Below are 20,350 nucleotides of genomic sequence, written 5' to 3' on the forward strand. Positions count from 1 at the left end.
CTACCCACATCTCGAATCACCTTTACTTCGCACCTCATCCTCGCCCTCTTCTCTACCTCATCCCTCCCATCCTCACACCTCATCGTATTCCTCAACTCCTCCCCCTCCATTCTCCCTCCATCCCAGCCGTGCCCGCAAGCTTTGGACCTCCTTGCTCGCACCTTGTTGATCTGCAGTTGCACCCCCACTCGCAGCCGAGCCTCGAGTAAATTCGCTATTATCTTCAACTTCGACACTCCTCTCGACAACCTCCCAATAGACGTCACAATGGCCTCTACCGAGCCTGTTGCATCTGCAAACCACATTGATGAGCCTGGTGTTGCCGATTCTTTGTCCCAGCTTAATGTTGGAGATCCGCAGAACGATACTCCGAAGACCGAAGAGGAATATGCGCAATCCCAGTTGACTCTACGTGCCATTGTATCCACCAAGGAAGCTGGTGTCATTATCGGCAAGGCGGGGAAAAACGTTGCTGATTTGCGAGAAGAAACTGGTGTCAAAGCTGGCGTCAGCAAAGTTGTCCAAGGTGTTCACGATCGCGTCTTAACAGTCACGGGTCCGCTATCGGGCATCGCAAAGGCGTATTCGCTCGTGGCCAAGGGCCTTCTTGAAGGCGCTCCACAGATGGGCATGGGGGGCGTCATTCAGAATAACGGCACGCATCGTAAGCAGTCTCTTCAATGCCTACTCGAGCTTCGCTAACTCTTCCCTCAGCCATTCGTCTTCTCATTTCCCATAACCAAATGGGCACCATTATTGGCCGACAAGGTTTGAAGATCAAGCATATCCAAGACGTCTCAGGAGTTCGTATGGTTGCCCAGAAAGAGATGCTACCACAATCGACCGAGCGCATAGTCGAAGTCCAAGGCACCCCCGAGGGCATCGATAAAGCTGTCTGGGAAATCGGCAAATGCTTGGTGGATGATTGGCAGCGTGGCACCGGGACGGTTCTCTACAATCCGGCGGTTCGGGTTCAAGTTGGGTCTGGTCCTCTTCCTCCTGCTGTTGGCACCGGGGGAATGTCAAGCGGCAACTTTGGTGGCCCTCGGTCCTACAATCGCACTGGTAACGGCGCGGACTTCAGTGAGACGCGTACGTACAATCGCAGTGCCGCTGATGCGCCACGAAGCGGCGGTATTCCCATGGTCACGGAGGACGGAGAAGAAGTTCAGACCCAGAATATCAGCATCCCCGCCGATATGGTCGGCTGTATCATTGGAAGAGGAGGAGCAAAGATCAGCGAGATTCGCAAGAGTTCTGGAGCCCGCATTTCCATTGCCAAAGCACCACACGACGACACCGGCGAGCGGATGTTCACCATCATGGGAAGCGCCAGTGCCAACGAGCGTGCCTTGTACCTCCTTTACGAAAACCTGGAGGCGGAGAAGGGACGCAGACAGCAGGTCTCCTCCGAATAAGACGCTGATGCTGCGGCGTCCTGGCTCTTTGTCCCCAACAGCACCTCTCCCCCCACGCTCCTTGAAATCCCGCGTCCAACTATGTCCCGCCTCCAGATTCGACGAAACGACAGTTCGACTAAAAAGCATACGGCCTTGTTTTTTTCTTTCTTCGGCGTCGGATAGATGGTGTCTTGCGCAAAGCGACATTGACGAAGCTATGATACCTTACCTCTCGCCTGGGGCGCGAGAGACTTTTTTTTGACGAATGATGACATGATCTCGAGCTTGGACGTGACGAGCTCCATCCGTCGATCCTTGTTTAATGTTCTCCAACTACCCAACACCAATGCAAATCGATTCCCGACTCACAACTGAAAACAACCGTTTCCCCTACCCCTGATCCTCAAAATTACGCCTCAACATCACAGCCATATCCTCGAGGCTGGATTCTCCGAAGCGAAGCAAACGATACGAGTAGCCCCCGGGTCGGGAAATAGCGGCGGAAGAGATGCCCTTCAAAATGGGGGTGTCGATGGCTTATCTAGAGGATATGACCAATTCAGAACCCAGGAATCACCTGGCTGATGCAGGAGATGGATGTTTGTCGAGCACCTACATAACACAACTCATGCCAGTCGAAAAGAATGAGCGTATCAAACCAGAGGACGCAAAGGCCTCGCTACTTCGAATGAATCCAACAAAGAAAACTTTTCTTGCAAACCTCGCTTAATTAGAGACTTTTTAGTTTGTAATATCTTGTTGGATAACCTCCATCCCAAATGCACCCACCTGTCAGTACCACCGACGCCAAATGTTGTTGATTTGCTCAAGGTGAGTGACTCGTAGATTGGTCACCGCATGTTCACAGCCTCTGACAGGCGGGGATGAGACAAGTCAGCCCCAGAGGGGCGGTATGTGGGAATCAACAGCAGTTCCTCGCACCATAGGCTAACCAGGGCTCAAATGAGGTTGTGTCAAAGTTCCTGCTGATGCCCGGACGCCGCAGCTGCCACTACTGCTGCATCTTTCTGCCCCAGGCGCTTCAGAACCCCTGGTGTTTAAACTGTCTCGATGGCCAATCCTGTGACACGGGTTGGAGTACCTCGTAATGGGGTCCGGAACAGGCCTGCGAGTAGGTACAGTAGTGATGGCCGCCGTGCTGGCAGGGGTGGCAGGGATCGAGGGTAGGTAAGGGACCTGGTTCCCACAACGCCCGCTGCAGGCTGTCAGATGGGAGGCCAGTCAATGCTCCGTACATGCCCTGAGGGGACAGCTGAAAAGAGAGTCGTAATGTTGGAGATGAGTGAATGCATGACTGGGTCTTGAGGGTGGAGAGACACTTTCCTCACAGACTGTCGCAGCCAAAGGCTGACCTTGCGCTTTGGCCATTTGTATTGTGGACTTTGGAATTACCGTGGGCGTGTGGTAAACAGCAAACAAGAGGTGATAATAGTTGACTCAACAGGTTGCTCGAAGCCCAGCTCTCTGCCGCGCTGGTCCTGTGCATCTCGTTCCCTAGTGTTTCAGGTAGCCGCCCGTTGCAGATCAACAATCCACCATCGCCAGACCCGGTTGACTTGGCCCTTGTCCGGCAAACCACGCTTGACGTCTACCCGTCGTCCTCGTGGCCTCAAGGGTCTGGCTCTGCTAGGCGTGGGCAGTCAGCAAAATCAAATGCACATCCATTACCTTGTACTCTTTCAGCCCTTCAGGCGCATGATTACTTCCATGCAACAATAACCCTCCATTTCCAATACCACCAGCCACCTGCCACCCAGACGTTGCCTTGCTTTGCCTTGCCTGACCGAAGCGTGCAGCCCGAGAGACCATATAACTCCCGCTCGTGTGTCCCTATCGAAGAGGTACTCGGATTACAAGGCACAATCTGGACCCTGCGGCTGCGTCTGAACCTCGACTGCACCGTCGTGCAACGGGCCAAAGAACACAACAAATTTGCCTCCTACCCGCTGCAGAATTCCGCCACCATAACTTCAACAACCCCTCTTACCACCGAGTCCTCGAGTTAGGCTGGACCTGCTTATTAGGAGGGGAAAGCGCTACAAAATCCTGGAATCCTGACGATACCTTCAACTGCTCTGCCGTCTTCCGCAGAGCATCACCCTTCCATCCTCCCCTGAGCACATCCGATAACGAAGAATGTCTTCTCCGGTGCCGCTTCTGCGGCCGCCTGTCCCTGGTGCACGAAGCTCAAGCGGTAGCCGGACTCCTCGTTTGACATTGGGAATCCCCCCTTCACCCAACCAACGACCAGTGACCGGAGAAGGAGAGCCTGCTGCCGAAGTCCCCCGCTTCAGCCTCGCTGCAGCTGGATCAAAAGGACCACCAAAACTATCTCTCGCTACACCGATGGGAAGTCTCGGCTCAGTGCAAGAAGGAGGGACCAATCTAAGACCACAGATACACCCTTTAAATATATCCGCGGTGACAGGAAATGAAGCCATCAGCAGGCCGAGGGGGGATAGTTTCCACGCTGCCAGTGTTCCCGGCTCTGCTTCGTCGTCCACCTACTCGGCTCTTTCGTTCGCCATGCATGGCAGGCAAGGTGGGACACCTGACCCATCCTCTGCGATAAGTTCGATCTACTCAGAGGCTAGCATTGGCGGGACTTCAATGGAAAGAGAATCAAGTATGGGAGGATTGTCAGTGGACTTTGAGAAACTTGCCATCGAGAAAGGAAGACCGCTCGATGTGGAAGACCTGGACGACGAAGGCTGGGGCGCGGCGAGCGAACAGAAGAAAATCATAGAACTGGGTTCTTTGGGTGAAGGTGCCGGTGGTGCGGTCACACGGTGTATGTTGGAAGGCGGCAAGACAATTTTCGCGCTCAAGGTATGTTTGCAGCCCCGAAGACTTGGATTGAGGGCTCTATCACAAATATTGATACCTCGCCCAGATCATCACCACCAGCCCCGACCCAGACGTCAAAAAGCAGATCCTTCGTGAACTCAAATTCAACAAGAATTGCACGTCCGAGTATATTTGCCAATATTATGGCGCTTTCATGGACAAATCCTCGAGCACGATATCGATAGCAATGGAGTTCTGTGAGGGTGGCAGCCTGGATAGTGTATACCGTGAAGTCAAGAAACTGGGTGGAAGAACAGGGGAGAAAGTACTGGGAAAGATCGCAGAAGGAGTATTACATGGTCTCACATACCTCAACAGTAGGAAGATCATACACAGAGGTAAGCCTTTCGAATGAGGCCCATGGACTATTTCTAAAGACTTACTGACGCGATGCGACATAGATATCAAGCCCTCTAATATCCTTCTCTGCCGCAATGGCCAGGTGAAGCTCTGCGACTTTGGTGTTTCCGGCGAATTCGGCACAAAAGGTGATGCCAATACCTTTATAGGTACCTCTTATTACATGGCTCCCGAGAGGATACAGGGGCAATCCTATACCATCACCTCCGACGTGTGGTCTTTGGGTGTGACTCTCCTGGAAGTCGCTCAGCATCGCTTCCCTTTTCCAGCCGATGGCACAGAGATGCAGCCTCGTGCTGGCTTGATTGACCTGCTCACGTATATTGTTGCCCAGCCAATACCGAAATTAAAAGACGAACCCGAGAACGGTATCAAATGGAGCGACATGTTCAAGTACTTTATCGAGTGCTGTTTGGAGAAGGAGCCGCCCAGGCGAGCCACACCATGGCGGATGCTCGAGCATCCGTGGATGGTCGAGATGAAAGCTAAGAAGGTCAGCATGAGCTCCTTCTTGAAACAGGTGTGGGACTGGAAAGATTGAGTGAATTGAGGGTGATTCCGAGCCCATGATTGTGGAACCCTTGAGATTTTGATCCGGACATGACTACGAGGAAGCGCTTCTTGGATTTTGAGATACAGGACCCTTGGAGGAAAATATGACCCTATTAATGCTGGAATGAAGGAAAGCAAGGACTGCTGATGGGCAGAGCCCAAAGTCTCTGAGACAACCATTTGTCTTGGGGTGGCCTGGCTTAGGGACAAATAGCAGCATCCCAGAATGCCACCGAGGCCAGCTTCGAGAAGGAGGGGCCCTTAGGCTTCGTGGGTGTGAAACCAAGCCTTTGGCAGGACGGGATGACAACTGCGTCGGCGACCAAGTCGGACTCGTGGCGGTCCCATTGCTAGAGGACGTGTGGCTCTGCAATCCGAGCAACCGCGAACCTCTGTAAAGCATGAATCGTTATACTGCTGGACAGGAGAATAATGAGGACAGAGAGGTCAACGCTTGCAGAGAACGAAATAATATTACGTTAAACACCCAAGAAGCGGCTCTGATCTAGCAGGAGGAGTAGTACCTTGAACCCAACTCGACCCACGGAGTATTCGTGCCGATGATAGCACGTTCAAAGCTTCGCCTTGTCTGCAATCAACGTATATGCTTTGGGGTAGCTTTCCAGCCGGTCCTTCTGCATGTCACCAATATTCCGCATGCCGGCCGTGAGCATGGAGATGTCGAATTCGGCGAGCAGACACTTCATGATGTGGCGGACGCCCTCTTCGCCCATGATGCTGTTGTTCCGAACTGTGAGTATGGCATTCTGTAGCTCGCATGGATCATGCAGTGGGATCAAGCGTCGACGCACCTCAGCCCATAGATCCACATCCGACCAACCCAGACAAACTTTGCGCCCAAGCACAAGGCCTTGATAACATCCGAGGCCCCTCTCACGCCCGAGTCGAACATGACGGTGAGTTTCTCGCCGATGCCAGCGTTGATGATGTTCTCGAGAGCATCGAGGCTGGCGATGGCGCCATCGACCTGGCGGCCCGCGTGGTTAGAAACAACGATGCCGTCCACCCCCAAGTCCACGCAGTGTTGGGCATCGGCGACGGATTGGATGCTGGGGAAACGATAAAGATGTCAGAGATTTAACAGCATTGGTCGACGTGATGAGACATCAACTGTGCGGACTCACCCTTTAATGCAAAAGGGCTTGCCCCCACTCAACTCCTTCCACGTCTTCATCAACCACGGTATCTTCTCCCAGCTGAACGCCCGTCCATGCCAAACGCTATCGATCCACATTGCACCAGCCTCCTCAGGTTGCTTCTTCGGATCGACCCCAGCCTCTTTCATGCGTTGTTGAAACACGGGGTCCGCGAGTCCGAGATCCGCTCCAATGCCGCGGTAGAAAGCATAGTTAGAGGTTGCGACGTCGTCATGCCGCCAGCCGAGCTGCCATGTGTCGGTCGTCAGGATACACGCTGTAAACCCATTGTCAACTGCTCTCTTCAGGAGAGAGATCCCCAACTCGTCGTCGTGCGGGAGATATAGTTGGAAGAAGCGCACAGGAGAATCGTTGTCCGCGCCTTGGACATTGACCGCGTCGGGCATTTGGCAACCGGCGTCGTTGGAAGCAGCAACATCTTCGATCGTACTTGACCCGGCAGTGCTGAGTGCATAGGGCAAGCGAAGCTGGCCAGCGACTTTGGCAACAGGAAGCTCGCCCTTGGGGTGGTAGATCTTGTTGATGCCAATGGGGGCAAATCCGATTGGGGCAGAGACCTTGTGGCCAAATAACGTAGTGGTAGTGTCTCGCTCGTTGACATCCACGAGCTGGTGTGGAATCAGCCGGTGGCGGAAAAATGCCTGGCGGTTCGCCAAATGAGTCCAGCTGTTACCAGCATTGCTCTGAGCATACAAACGTCCATTGACCGAGAGAGACTCTTCAGCACGGGCTTCGAGTTTATCTGGCCGTGTATTGAAAGGGGTGACTTTGCCTTCATTCAGTGCCCAAAAGGAGTTGCGCTGTTCCTGTTGCCAGTGAGGAGTGCTGCGGTGATAGAGCTTGGGGATTTGAGGGTCACTCATATTGGAACGGCCAATACCTCTAGATTTGTAAGACGTAGGGTTAAGCAAACAGAAAGAGAAACTCAATGAGACTCCACTGATTAAAGAACAGAACTATTCGCAGGATTCGTCGAGGTGCTGCGCTTGCTCTGGACGTTAGCTGTCAGGAGGAGAACCTCAACTGACCGTTGAGGTATTTGTATGTCGAATAACCACAATATCAGCCTCGTCATCGTCAGCTTTAGACAGTAGTCCATGGCATTATTGTGGTTGACGGTGTGCTTTCCGGTAGATTAAGCACGATCGTCACCACTACGCAAAGCAGGGGAGAATGACGTTTGGGATGGGACGGTATATGTAAGTGATGGACCTGAGATGGAAATAATGGAGATGGAGGTGGAGATGGAGGTGGAGGTGCAGATCAAAGCTTGTCGTGCCTGTTCAACGGCTGCGCTACTGACTACTACCACTACCGAGAACTATTGCACTGAACCCTTTCTCGCGTTCATCGGCCGCCACACCGGCGCCTTCACCGGGTAACTATCTAAGGAGGACTTCACACCCTTGGCCTTCACCTGCAAAGACACAAGGCTGGTGATCTGCGAGGGCCCAGCAAAGAATTGCGCAGCTGACACCATTGTCCCACTTCTTCCATCACTTCGCGCGCTCCGAGCAAACATGGAGGAGGCAATAATCTGCTGTTTGACAAGAGTTGGAATATCGTCGACACATCTCCCTCCACAAACCGACCTCGCACTGGCTTCACAACTCTCCCGGCCCGTCGTCTCATCGGACATTCACCCTTACTACTTGGTGGTACCCTGTTCTGTCCACCATTCACCAAAGGCGTCCTGTGCGTCTTTGAGTGCATCAAAACCCAACAGGTCTTCTTGATATCGACTATCTATCCATTTCCACTTTGTCTGACAATGGTCCCAGTCGATACTCGCCAGGGTCGCATCCCGCTCCTCCTGCTCAGGGCCGTCGTGGAGGTGGAAGTATTTTCTGTTGGTCACCGCCCCGAGCACGTTGATCGTGGTCCGCGACTTTCGCAGCTTCTCATACAGCTTCAGGACGGCTGAGATGTGATCTTCCGAACCCGGTGCTGTCTGACTACTGGTTAACTTACCAGTAACTTGTCCCAGCAGGAATCCAAGCACTGCCCCATCCTCCACCGCCATTGCTGCCCCTTGTGCTTGATATGGCAGAGTTGGGTGGCACGCATCACCCAGCAATGCAATGTGACCCTGCACTCAATGTTAGCAGCCGACCCCTTTCAGGCCGATGTCTAATAATACTCACCCGTGTCCATTTCTCAAGCTCTTGGTGATGACAAAGCTTCCACTTCAACACCGAGGAAATGCATGAGATCAGTTTCATTAGGCTACAGAGGTCAGCAGGTGATCGTGGCCATCTTCTGCCACAGCTTACATTTCATCCCACCCTTCAAATGTCATTCTCATTTCGTCGAGGTCTCCTTTCACAGTTCTGACACCAGTGGGAAGATTGTCCGGTCGAAGAAGCACAAGGTTGAATTCGGCGCCTCCACGCACAGGATAGAAGACACAATGCCGATCAGGTCCCATCCACAACGTCACTGTCTTTTTGGAACACAGGTCTTCGACCCGCGGATCCTTCAGTTCCAGCAATTGCTGCCGGGAGAAAGTCGCCCGATACGCCAGATCACCGGTTTCAACTGGTGGCGAGAGGTGGCCCAGAATAGCGTCGCGCGTGGATGACCAGAGCCCTGCAAGCGTCAAGACAAGCCACAGTTACAAATATGGCTGGCAGTCATTCACCATCAGCTCCAATGATGACATCGCCCTGTATCACCTCCCCGGTCGACAGCGTTGCCTCTGTTCGGTCAAAGTCGAGGCCTGTCACGTTGGCGTCCAGCCTGATCTCCGTCCCAAGCTTTTTTGTTTCTTCGAGCAAGATAGCATGGTAGTCCTGTCGATGGATGACCCTGTCTACAATCAGCAAACCCTTTGGCTGCTGGAATCATACTAACATCCACGGTGCGCCCATCTGCTTGATAAAGTGCTCACCCACGGGTCTTGAAGCCAGGAGCTGCCCATCCCGGTACCTCCTCATGTCATGCCATTCGAGCTGAATAGCAGGCTTTTCGAACAACGGCAAGAGTCCGTAGCTTCGCAATATCTTGGCTGCATTGGGGGGAACTTGAATGCCAGCACCAACCTTCGAACACCGTCAGTATTGTCTCACCCAGCTCGACTTCTGCGATCCAATCCACCTACGGCGGTGATTGCTGGTGCCTTTTCCAGGACCAAGACGCTCAACCCTTGAAGTCGGCAGGAGATGCTGCATGATAGGCCCCCCAGGCCAGCTCCGACTATGATGACTCTGAAAGGAGATGCTGTCTCCATCTTTTTCAGACCAGCTCTTCGAATCCCACTGCACAGATCGGTGGTCGTCAATCTGTATATCAGAACTTGAGCGATGACCTGACTGGCATTCTAGTCACTACTTAAAAGTACCCTTTTCCTTTTAAGGATGGAGCTCTCTGGAGTAACCATGTTCTTGCCATCGCCTGGGCACGGTGTTCAGGCGTTTGTGGGTTATGCCGGGGTGGAAGCCAGTCTTCCGCTGGTGTACCGGGCATTTCAATTCTGCAACAAGCTCCGGCAGGAGGTCCGCGGGGCATGGATTGATATTCGCATCAAAGCGACAATAACTGCCGAATTCAAGTTTGTTTGGCAAGTTCAAACCCCGTGGGGCACCCAAGCAGTCTTGTTCACCCATGGACCCAATCACGAAGGTTGGCGAGTCTCGACCTGGCATCGCCGGCTCAGGCAAGCTGTTCATTGGCTTTTATACATTAGTTGCGGCTTCACAAGCCTTGTTCACCAGCACAAAGACAAAATCGTTGATCCTGCTTAGCCCTCGGCTGTGCTACTGAGGATTCGCACCCCGCGGACTGGAAGGTACAAGCACCTGCAACCGAATTCTCTCCTTCCCAGAGACGAGTGAGTGGCCATATCGATTTTGGAACGCGTTACTACGATAGTAAGCTTACGGCATCCCTTTTTGTGAGTCCCGGCGACCGGGCACTTCACACAAAGGAGGCATAAGATCCGAGGTGTTGGACTCCAATGCGCCCAACAATCGACGCTTTCTAGTCCGGGATTCGCGTGGTTGGTCGGCCCAACTCTAGTGCCTACAGAGGTGAACGTGGAGAAGAAACAGTTGCCTGGCTCCAAAAATGCCCTAATTCGTCTGTGCGCCGATTGTCCCAGGCACGGCCTTTCATAACGCCTTTGGGTATACCGACCCACGTGACGATGACCGTCATGTATGCACAACGTCCAATGCATTATATTGGCAAGGGCTCCGATGAAGACATCTTGGGGCCAGTCAAAAGATGAAGCAGAGGGATACGCATCTGTCAGCCTCGTGGGGAGACACTTCGTTTCAGTCTGGCACAACGTGGCGTAGCCTCGACGGACCAGGTAAGTTTTCTTGCCCTGGATCAGTCCACTGATTATAGAGATTGATTCTTGAGGACTACAAGGTACGAAGTACATAGATCCCAACTGTGTCTCACAGCTCCCCAATACCTGGAATTTTGTCCTTGCCTGCCCAGTACTTCTGATGCTATGAATCGTTGGTCTCTGGGTTTCATGCTTTCCGCGGCAGCTCCATATTGATGATGATGGTCTTGGCTTGCAGATATCCCTTCAGACCTTCATACCCGCTCTCCCTTCCTTGTCCTGATTGTTTGTATCCACCAAAAGGCGTCTGTGGAGTTGTCTTGTATGCCTGGTTAATTCCCACGTTTCCAGCCTCAATCTTGGACGCTACCCGCAGGGCTCGAGCAATATCGGAGGTGAAGATAGAGGCTACTGCAAGTTAGCACATATTCGACTTAGTCAGGGAGAGATGTCACCCACATCCAAGACCGTAAGTGGTATCGTTGGCGAGAGCGATAGCATCCTCCTCCGTCTTAAAGGTCTTGACGGCAATGACAGGTCCAAAGATCTCATCGGTGAAGACACGACTCCGGACATCAGGATTGAGAAGTACGGTAGGTTTCACGAATGTGCCCTTGTCGCCCAATCTCTCTCCTCCAGTCAGGACCTCGATACCCTCGGCCTTCCCGTCGTTAAGGAATCCCATGACGCGTTCGAATTGCTTCTTGTCGGCCAATGGCCCATATGCGGTCTCGGCCAGAGATGGATCTCCCATTTTCTTGGCAGCATCTTCGAAGGCCTTTTTGATGCCTTCGATGAACTTTGGCGCAATACCTTCTTGCACCAAGACTCTTGACGAGGCAAAGCATACCTGTCCAGAGTTCCGCAGAAAGCCCGTTGAGTTGTGCAGGAGGGCATTGTCCAGGTCGGCATCGTCGAAGATCAGAGCGGGAGACTTGCCTCCCAATTCCAGAGAGACATGCTTCATATTGGATTTGGCAGCGGCAATCTGGACTGCACGTCCACCGGCGGCGGAGCCAGTGAAAGCAATCTTGGCGATGCTCATATGAGACGCCAGTATGGCACCCACGGGGGCGGCACCTATGACGATGTTGATCACGCCAGGAGGGAATCCGGCTTCTTTGATCAATTCACCGTAGAGGGCTGCGCCCAGTGGCGACTTCTCCGAAGGCTTGAAGACGAAGGTGTTTCCAGCAGCGAGAGCAGCGGCCATTTTCCAGGCAGCAAGGGCGTGAGTGCCGTTCCAAGCAGCAATGCCGGCACAAACTCCTAGGGGTTCATAGGCGACGATCTTATAAGAGCCATCACCTTCAGGAGGGTAGCTTTCACCGGCGATCTTGCCGGCGAAGCCAGCATAGTAACGCCAAACCGCTGCCGGGCCATTGACAAAACCTTTAGCGAGAGTGATGGGTTGACCCATACATATCGACTCGAGTTTTCCAAGGCGTTCGGCATTGGCGTCGAGAAGATCAGCAAACTTGAGCATGATGGCACCTCGCTTTGCACCGGGCGTGGAGGACCAGCCGGGGAAAGCAGCTTTGGCAGCAGCGACAGCCTTGTCGACATCAGCCTCGGAAGCCACTTGGACTTTATCGGTGACTAGGGTGTCATCGTTGGGGTTGTAGATGGACAGGGTCTCTCCGGACGAGGAGGGAACGTACTGAATGGGATTACAGCCGAGTTAGCACCGAATTCGAAGGGAGAAGAGGATGACAGTGCGGAGGGACTTTACCTCGCCATTGATGAAGAGATTGGTTTGGTATGACATATTGTCTGCTTGCCTGGTGATGGTGTTGTCGTTAAGGGTGATGGCGGTCAAACTGACTCTTGTGGGTTCGATGAGAAATTGTCAGTGAGAGAAGAGAGTCAGTCTGTCTCGATCAGCGTCTGATATATGACAAAGTTACCCATACGGAGGTAGTGAATTGAGGATGCTATACCCGTACAGAGCCGTGGTGGTGGTGGGTTTGTTTGCTTTACCCCGCACCTGCGCACCAACCAGGCCATGAGGAAATCTCCAGCATGCGCAAGTTCCGAGGAAGATGGAAAAGTTGGGTGGCAGAAGTGGTGGTTTAACCCTCACCATCTCCAATAATTCTACAAAGTTCATACAATCATTTCTTATTTCCGACACGAAAGTAAAGCAGATCGATCAGGATCATGTCATGATTCTCGGTACTAAGCTGCTCTTCTCCGTCCAGCCATCATCAAGCTAAGGGCTAACGAGCAATCTAGGTGCCTGGCAGCCTGGCCATTCCTGATTTGTGCGGTTGGTCGATGAGGCCTCTCATTGCTCGCCTTTGATGCACGTTGTCCTCCCCCTTGTCGCTGTCAGCCAATCCAATCGACATGTACAAGCCTGGTCCCGGTCATCTCCTTCGTCTCGAAGGAGACTGCAACATCGTACTCAACGGACAACTCTATCCTCACGAAAAGCGCAGAAGGCTACCAATGATGCTGCGGTAAGCGTCCACTACCAGAAGAACGCATGCAAGAGTCGGCGGCCTGTGGAGCTCCAGGAAGCAGCGACAACATGACCCTGTTCCCTCCATCATGCAACCCTCACAACAGTCTGTTCCCATCTTAACGGGCCTCATCACCGACCTCTTGACCTCCTTCAACACTCTCACATCCCAGCTCTATCAGAACGTCATGTTTGCGCGACTTCGCGACGTATTGCTGCTCGGCCCAGTGGCCCATCAGGTCATAGCCCAGACCAACTGCTCTTCCTTGTCTACGAGCGCTGTGGCCTTGACGTGGCATGCTCCAAATGCTACTAATATCAACAATTTAACCTTTGTCGTCAATGGTACGGGGATCAATGGATTCATCTTCAATTCTTCCATAACCCCAGCTTCGACTGCCTATAGCACGTACAACTGGTGTAATATGCCGCATACCCGACGTCAAGAGTACCCCCGCGTCGACCCGGAATACACATTGGAATATGTCGAGCTTGTAAGTGCGGCTGGGGCGTTGGGCCATCTGACCAAAGCTTTTTTCCGTGGAAGCTGACGCCCTCGCAGATTCATCGTCACCACAAGCGCACCCCTTATGCGTCCAATACCTTCCCCCGTGAATCCTATGCATGGAATTGCGACGACGAGGCGTTGTTCTTTTATGGCGCCCCGGAACCGGATAGCTCTTCTGCTCAGGTCCACTGGCAAGTCTACACCTCTCCGTCAAATCCTTTGGCACCCGAGGGGTTCAATGGAACTTGTCAATTTCCGCAAATCTCGGGCGCCGGACTCAACGACTCTCGTCAACATGGTCGCGATCTTTTCGGGGTGTATCATGACCTGCTCGGCTTTCTACCTTCATCCTATAACTCGTCCCGGGTCAAGTACCGAGTCACGAACAACGTCATCACCTCGCAAGTTGCGGGTCAGGTCATCGAGGGCGAGTATTCGGGGCGCCAGAATGTCCCCGTTTCTGTACTCATTCAACCCGATAGTATCGACAGCCTGGAACCAGCCTACACATGCTCTGCGGCCAGTACCCTCTATTCCTCTTACGGCGTGGGAAGTGACGCCGCTAACTGGACGCTGCACCTGAACGACTCCGGGTCACTATTTGCAAAGCTTGATTCGGTGAGTGGCGTCAACAGCAGCGATCCCGCCTGGCACAACTGGTTCGACCACTACTTTGACAACCTCTCGGCTCGCTTGTGCCACCAAAAGCCCCTGCCGTGCCAGATTGGCAACTCGTCGAATTGCATTACCGAGGCGGACGCCGATGCAGTCTTCCGGAGAGGCCAATACGAGTACTCGTTTATTTACCGAGATAGTCCGTCGTCGCTGCCCGCATCCACCGCGAGCTACGGCATCTATGTGGCCGAGCTTGCACAGAACATCCGCGACGCGATCAACGGCACATCTTCCGTCATCTACATGCACAACGTTGCTCACGATGGGTCTGTGTCGCGCCTGCTCAGCATTCTACAGGTCGATGTCATGGTCTGGCCAGGCATGGGCTCCGAGGTCGTGTTTGAACTGTACTCCAAGCAAGGGTGTTACTACCTACGCGTGCTATGGGGTGGACAGGTGCTCCGGAGCTCGAATCCGAGTCTCGGCCTTATGGATTTGATACCGGTTCAAAACTTCCTGTCATACATAGATGGGTTAGTCGGATCTGGTGCGCGTCTGGTGCCCGATCTGTGCGCGGGCTCATAAGCTCGAGTATAGACGTCGGTCAGATCTCTATAGAAGTCGGGAACTGGATAGATAGTTGAACGTCGGTCGAAAGGACGTGCGAATCGTGAACTCATATACTCAAGGCATACGATCAACATGGCAATGATACTCCAAGAGCATATGAAGCATTGACTGCTCTGGGATCGCTGAGGATGGTTGCTTGAAATTACTCACTCGTTGAATCTCCTTTCTACCTTGCCAGCTCTTTACCATGATGCCAGGTTAGCCGCGTCGACTACACACAAAGGTTGTTCCTTTTCTGAACGACGTCCCTTCTCGCGGTTGTAACCCGGACATTACGCGTATGCAATGCAATGCGGCAATTACGGCCGCAGCAATCGGTTTGGATGCCATTATGCTTCTTGTCCCACTAATTATAACTCTCAGGCAAACTGAAAGGAACTTTTCCAGTGGAAGGGTGCAAAAGACTATGGAAGATAGATGTCATGATTTACTTCACAAGCAAACCTAACGCCCTCTTTTCGCAAAATCTTTAGAACTGTCGTACAAACAACCAGACACACTCTCTCAAGGACGTATGGAAAACAAGATATCCTTTCCACAAAAAAAAGTAAACTGTGTGCATATGCTCTTCCCCCCCAACAAATGAAAGAATAAGTCCATCATACCTCATGTCTAGTAGACGGCCTGAGCCTGTCCGTAGCCCTGGTCGTAGCCTTCCATTCCCTCTTCCTCTTCCTCGTCGCCTTCCGGATACTCTTCGTAGTGTTCGTTGTCTGCATCCATGCTGGTCATGGCTTCATGCTCGGGATCGTAGTGATCGGACTCGTCCATGCCCATGGCACCGCCCTGGGAAGGATGCATCGAGCCCTGAGACCCTTGCATCGCCATGGAAGTCCCTTGCAACCCCATGGCAGCGCCGCCAGCACCTCCTTGGCTGGGATCGTGCGGCCATTGTTCTGCGCTGCCGTCGTCCTCGGGGTCATACTGCGATGGGTCGTCGTAATCTTCATGCTGCGGGTGGTAGGGCTGTTGTCCGGTATACTGAGGCTGTCCGCCATGCTGCGGTTGTCCAGGATATTGAGGCTGCCCGCCGAGCTGCGGTTGTCCAGGATATTGAGGCTGTCCGCCATGCTGCTGCGGTCCAGCGTGTGCTGCCATGCCCTGTCCATACATTTGCCCGTGTGTTGGGTCGTTGTAGCAATCTCCAAAGCCCTGCAGATTGAGTGATATCGTGGGGTTGAAAGTCGGGTTGAACTCATCGTTAACGTGGGTGTTCCCGTTGGAGAGAGGACCGACACTGGTGTTTCCGTTCTCGAGGGGGCCGACGCTGGCGTCTCCCCCATCAGCGTCAGCTTCGCCGCCTTGAGCGTCGCCACCTGAGACTGGCCCAATAGCCGTGTTTCCCCCGTTGCTCTGGCTTGTGATGCCGCTGACCGAGTTTCCCGAAGCGCCACCGGCTACCGTGTGTTAGAATATCTCTGTGCAAGCCGGACCAATCTTTACATCAAGGCAATAGAACGTACCTGTCACGGGTCCATTGGTATTCCCGGCCGCACTGCCGCCCTGTCCTCCGGCCGCATTGCCACCAGTTCCCGAGCCTCCTTGTCCTCCCGCACCTCCCGCACCTCCAGATCCTCCAGATCCTCCCGCTCCGCCGCTGGCAGTGTTTGTGTTTGAGCTTGACGCGTCGGCGCTGGCATTGGCATCTGAAGAACTACTGCCGCCGCCACCGCTGAACAAACCGCCGAGGATAGCGCCGAGAGGGGCCATTCTTTCGTGATGTGATTTCGATCTGTACTATGTGAGAGGGAGAGCCGAAGAGTGATCTTATCAGAGCTTCTATGAAAGGTCTGGGGTGGCTTTGGTGAGCTCTTGAGGAGGATGTGTCTCTGGTGTTTTATTTGTGTTGAAATGTCTGATTGAGTAGTGAGGACGGGGAAGAGGAAAAGGATTCTGTGAATCCTTATATCCAGACCGTTTTCTAAATTCGGACCGTAGTCTGAGCAGATGACTTTCCTGGTTTTTCCTGGTCTCTGTCTGACTTCCGCTCCCCCTCTCGCTCAGTCTCTGGAGAACCGTGGGCCCAGCCAGAAACGTAGTCATCATGGCCTTTCCACGTGCCTGCGAATGGAAAAGCGGCAACTAATTTTAGCTTTGGATGTGATAATAGCTCTCTTTTTTGCTTCTTTCTTCTTCATCTTCTTCCCTGTACGAAGTACGGGACGAGTATTGGTAGGATGGTGGAGAGAGGATCCCAAAGCCACAATGCTCACCCCAGTATTGCGCCTCGCCTCAAACCAACGTTGGACCAGATCTGAGGCATAGCGCTCCGGATTAAGCGAGAAGAGGAGGATGGATGGGAACCTACGCGGTACACTCCCTGTTCAGCCCCCGCCGCCGGGTCCCGAAAAAATACCACCACTCATCACATCACTAGTGGCCCGTATTTGATTTGTTCAGGCGGGGATCCTCAGTAATAGTGGCATAATACTATTGTGGGTCGTCAAAGATACCGAACGAGTATGAATCCACATCGCCCACCGTTGGCTTGTCCCGATTGTATGCTGGCTATGCTACTATCTATTCTGAGGTGAGGGAGGGCGGATTTGTCTCTGGGCGTTTCTATTTTTCGCTCTTGTATTTTGTATTCGTAAATGATGGGCTTACTTTTCTTGGAGTTTGTAGAGTAGAGTGTCACTGACCAAAGGAGGCTGTGGGATGCATTCTAATCCCAGTATTCGACTTGGACACAGTTGGCGACTAGCCCTAGGCGCGACACGACAACCTTGTAAAGGCCCTATTTCTGACGCATGCCGGAACGCATATCGCAGGAAGTCACCATCCCGACCTACTTCTGTGCCCTTACGTGAACAACTCCCACATCTCAGAACCATGTCAAACTCCAAACTCCGGCGTAAGAATGTCCCCTTGTCCCCGGTACAAGGAGCCCCGACTTTTGCTAACGTACGTGCATGGGCAGGATGAAATGTACAGTGCTTCCACGGGAATTTCAACAAAATGAGCAATGCCCGACGAGGATTGGCGTGGTGAAATTCAAGAATACGCGCGCCTGCTAGACGCCGTTGCCAGCGGCGACAGATCTCGCGTCGTCAAACACTTGACCGACTACATCCTCGGCGGCAAAAAGGAGGGGAACCCATCCTCGCAGGCCGGCGACGACGACCAAGACCATGACCATGGCGACGACCACAAGACGCAGGGAGAACATGAACAATACCCGGAGCAGGAAGAGGACAATGGCTACGAATACTACGAGGAGGACGTGTATAACGAGTCGTATGCCGCGGGAACAGAATATGCGGATCATGAAGGAAACTACACAGGGGAAGAGAACAAAGAACATGAATATGAAGAAGACCAATATGAATACGGCAATGGCTATGATGATGAGTATCCTGCTGAGTACGATCCCTCGACCGCAGCAGAGAACTACTATGAAGAGCCCTACATGTCTGGGGCATACAATGAGCCAAACAATGGCGACGAGGCGTATGAGGGAGACGAGTACGGCGAATACAATGGGGATGACCCGTCTAGCTATGGCAACGAGACATATGCAATGGGCGAGGCCGAGAACACCAATGCCGGCAGCTATCCAAGGGGAGCCTACAACGGTCCCAACAGCAACAACTACGGGAATCACCAATATACCGATAGCCAAGAGTACGGCGATGAGTATTACGGTCAGGAATACAACGACTGGGATCCAGGTGCAGAGAACTATCACTATCACCAAGGCACAGACGGAGCAGGAGGTGAGTGGAATGATGAAGAGCCGGATTACGGACTTGTCTCAGATGACCAAAACCAGGAGGTCGTCGATGAAGTCGCTCTTTACGACCTGGACGATGAATACCTCGACGAGGACCCGGACCATCCACATGACGATTATGCAGATCTGGACGAGCATGATTATCTGGATGAGCATGACTATTGGGAAGAGCATGATGGCGCCGATTTGGACCATTATGCAGATCTGGAAGAGCACGACCATCTGCAAGAACATGAAGAGCATCAAGAGCGTCAAGATCCGGAAAAGAGTAAACCTCTGGAAGACCTTGCATATCCGGATGACGACGACCAGCTCCCAAATTACGAAGAACAAACCCAACTGCGCCATCACCCCGAAGACAACCTCTTTTTCCTCCCCCCACCACCAAACGACGCGCTCCCCGGATACTCTGAGATCCCACGCTACGCCGCCAACCAAAGCCCCAAGATACAGTACGTGCCATACCGGCCGCCTCCTACGAGTCTGGGTGAGGAGCCAACAGAGAACAACGGGAAAAGCGGAGGAGCTGGGATTCCCTCCATCAGACGTGCGGGTACAACTACATTCAACCCCCGAACTAGTGCTGATCGAGTCGGGTCTGGGAAGGAAGACGAAGACGAGGAGGAATGGGAAGACGAGACCTGCGAAGACGAGGACGAGAGCCTGCCACCGCCGCCGCCACTTTCTCCCAGGCACCCTGACATCCAGTTTAACCCCTTGAGTCAGCAGTACAAAGGGGGATTGCCTGCAGAGCAGAAACCAGATCCTTTCCTATACATTCCCACCATTGGATCTGGCCAGGCTAGCGCCTTTTGGGAGCGGTAGAAGGGTTGGAGCGTGTTTCAACCGTGTACTTGTATAGGAAGGTGAACCAATTTAGCGTCTGTTTGTTTTGCGCAGTTCAAAGCACGTCTTTTCTGAGAAAATATCGAGAATGGTATTGTTTGACATGAAATAATAGATCCTTCTAGATCAACTGATTACGATTAGTCGGTTTGGGGGGCCCGGGGTGGTAATGTCATCCTTCAACGCTTTGCACACATGCTGAGCGTCCGCTGGTGTCCGCTGGGAAGAAACGACCATCCATCCCAAGACGCTTTTGGCTAGTATGATTGCCAAACAAGATGGTTACAGAGTGGAGCAAGGTCTATACCATTCGCGGGACGGGCAGCTGTCAGAGGATCCACTGCCATGTAACACACCTGACTTTGACTGGCAGACTGGCAGACTGGTTACAGGTCAGCATTATTCCGAGCGTGTCTGGTAATTATATAGTGGATCCTTGAAATAGAATGTAATGACCCGGCCAATCCACCCTCTTCTAATTCCCCTCCTTTGGCCAAGTATCAGCTGCGGGTCCTCGGCGACACGAGGATAAGCTAAGCTACACATCTCTTGGGCTATACTGCCCTCCCCCTCCCCCCTTCCTCCTGCTTGGCTTATGGGTCGAGGCGAAGTCAAAAGCTTATACTCTATTCTTAAGCCGAGTTTGTGTCAGGACCCCGAGTGGTTTTTACCCGACCTGGTTGTGGATGCCCGTCCCAGCCAATATCACCAGTATCACAAATGTCACTAATATTGGGTATGTCCATCTGCGGTGCCAGGTGCCCGAGGCTTAGCAGGTGCACCAAGCAAGCCACGCTGCATACTGGTGTCCTTCGTGAACCCATTGGCTATTCACTTTGCCTCAACTGGCTTAGGGGAGTCTGTATGTCTGTCGGGCCGAGAGCCACCGCCCTTTGCCAGTA

General features: G+C 53.0%; 8 protein-coding genes across 8 annotated transcripts; 4 read left to right on the forward strand and 4 right to left on the reverse strand.

The window, feature by feature from the left end:
* Positions 1 to 267: 267 nt before the first annotated feature.
* AYO20_05013 (hypothetical protein) lies at positions 268 to 1,418 on the forward strand (the record flags this gene model as incomplete). Its single annotated transcript, XM_022643307.1, has 2 exons — positions 268 to 664; positions 715 to 1,418. The coding sequence occupies 2 exons, from the start codon at positions 268 to 270 to the stop codon at positions 1,416 to 1,418; spliced, it is 1,101 nt and encodes a 366-aa protein (XP_022500644.1).
* A 2,139-nt stretch (positions 1,419 to 3,557) lies between these two features.
* On the forward strand, positions 3,558 to 5,169 carry AYO20_05014 (hypothetical protein; the record flags this gene model as incomplete). Its single annotated transcript, XM_022643308.1, has 3 exons — positions 3,558 to 4,250; positions 4,315 to 4,606; positions 4,670 to 5,169. 3 exons carry the CDS (start codon positions 3,558 to 3,560, stop codon positions 5,167 to 5,169), a joined length of 1,485 nt encoding a protein of 494 aa, XP_022500645.1.
* Positions 5,170 to 5,752: 583 nt separating this feature from the next.
* AYO20_05015 (hypothetical protein) lies at positions 5,753 to 7,221 on the reverse strand (the record flags this gene model as incomplete). Its single annotated transcript, XM_022643309.1, has 3 exons — positions 5,753 to 5,947; positions 6,022 to 6,250; positions 6,326 to 7,221. 3 exons carry the CDS (start codon positions 7,219 to 7,221, stop codon positions 5,753 to 5,755), a joined length of 1,320 nt encoding a protein of 439 aa, XP_022500646.1.
* A 785-nt stretch (positions 7,222 to 8,006) lies between these two features.
* On the reverse strand, positions 8,007 to 9,587 carry AYO20_05016 (hypothetical protein; the record flags this gene model as incomplete). Its single annotated transcript, XM_022643310.1, has 7 exons — positions 8,007 to 8,278; positions 8,330 to 8,447; positions 8,503 to 8,584; positions 8,632 to 8,947; positions 9,000 to 9,166; positions 9,212 to 9,399; positions 9,459 to 9,587. 7 exons carry the CDS (start codon positions 9,585 to 9,587, stop codon positions 8,007 to 8,009), a joined length of 1,272 nt encoding a protein of 423 aa, XP_022500647.1.
* A 1,252-nt stretch (positions 9,588 to 10,839) lies between these two features.
* AYO20_05017 (hypothetical protein) lies at positions 10,840 to 12,420 on the reverse strand (the record flags this gene model as incomplete). The annotated part of the gene is made up of 3 exons (XM_022643311.1): positions 10,840 to 11,060; positions 11,112 to 12,312; positions 12,385 to 12,420. The coding sequence occupies 3 exons, from the start codon at positions 12,418 to 12,420 to the stop codon at positions 10,840 to 10,842; spliced, it is 1,458 nt and encodes a 485-aa protein (XP_022500648.1).
* A 785-nt stretch (positions 12,421 to 13,205) lies between these two features.
* On the forward strand, positions 13,206 to 14,824 carry AYO20_05018 (hypothetical protein; the record flags this gene model as incomplete). Its single annotated transcript, XM_022643312.1, has 2 exons — positions 13,206 to 13,610; positions 13,679 to 14,824. The coding sequence occupies 2 exons, from the start codon at positions 13,206 to 13,208 to the stop codon at positions 14,822 to 14,824; spliced, it is 1,551 nt and encodes a 516-aa protein (XP_022500649.1).
* Positions 14,825 to 15,481: 657 nt separating this feature from the next.
* Positions 15,482 to 16,579, reverse strand: AYO20_05019 (hypothetical protein; the record flags this gene model as incomplete). Its single annotated transcript, XM_022643313.1, has 2 exons — positions 15,482 to 16,266; positions 16,333 to 16,579. 2 exons carry the CDS (start codon positions 16,577 to 16,579, stop codon positions 15,482 to 15,484), a joined length of 1,032 nt encoding a protein of 343 aa, XP_022500650.1.
* A 1,255-nt stretch (positions 16,580 to 17,834) lies between these two features.
* AYO20_05020 (hypothetical protein) lies at positions 17,835 to 19,427 on the forward strand (the record flags this gene model as incomplete). Its single annotated transcript, XM_022643314.1, has 1 exon — positions 17,835 to 19,427. One exon carries the CDS (start codon positions 17,835 to 17,837, stop codon positions 19,425 to 19,427), a length of 1,593 nt encoding a protein of 530 aa, XP_022500651.1.
* Positions 19,428 to 20,350: the final 923 nt, after the last annotated feature.

The sequence above is a fragment of the Fonsecaea nubica genome, assembly GCF_001646965.1.
Source record: "Fonsecaea nubica strain CBS 269.64 chromosome Unknown Scaff28, whole genome shotgun sequence".
In the NCBI taxonomy this organism is placed as follows: domain Eukaryota; kingdom Fungi; phylum Ascomycota; class Eurotiomycetes; order Chaetothyriales; family Herpotrichiellaceae; genus Fonsecaea; species Fonsecaea nubica.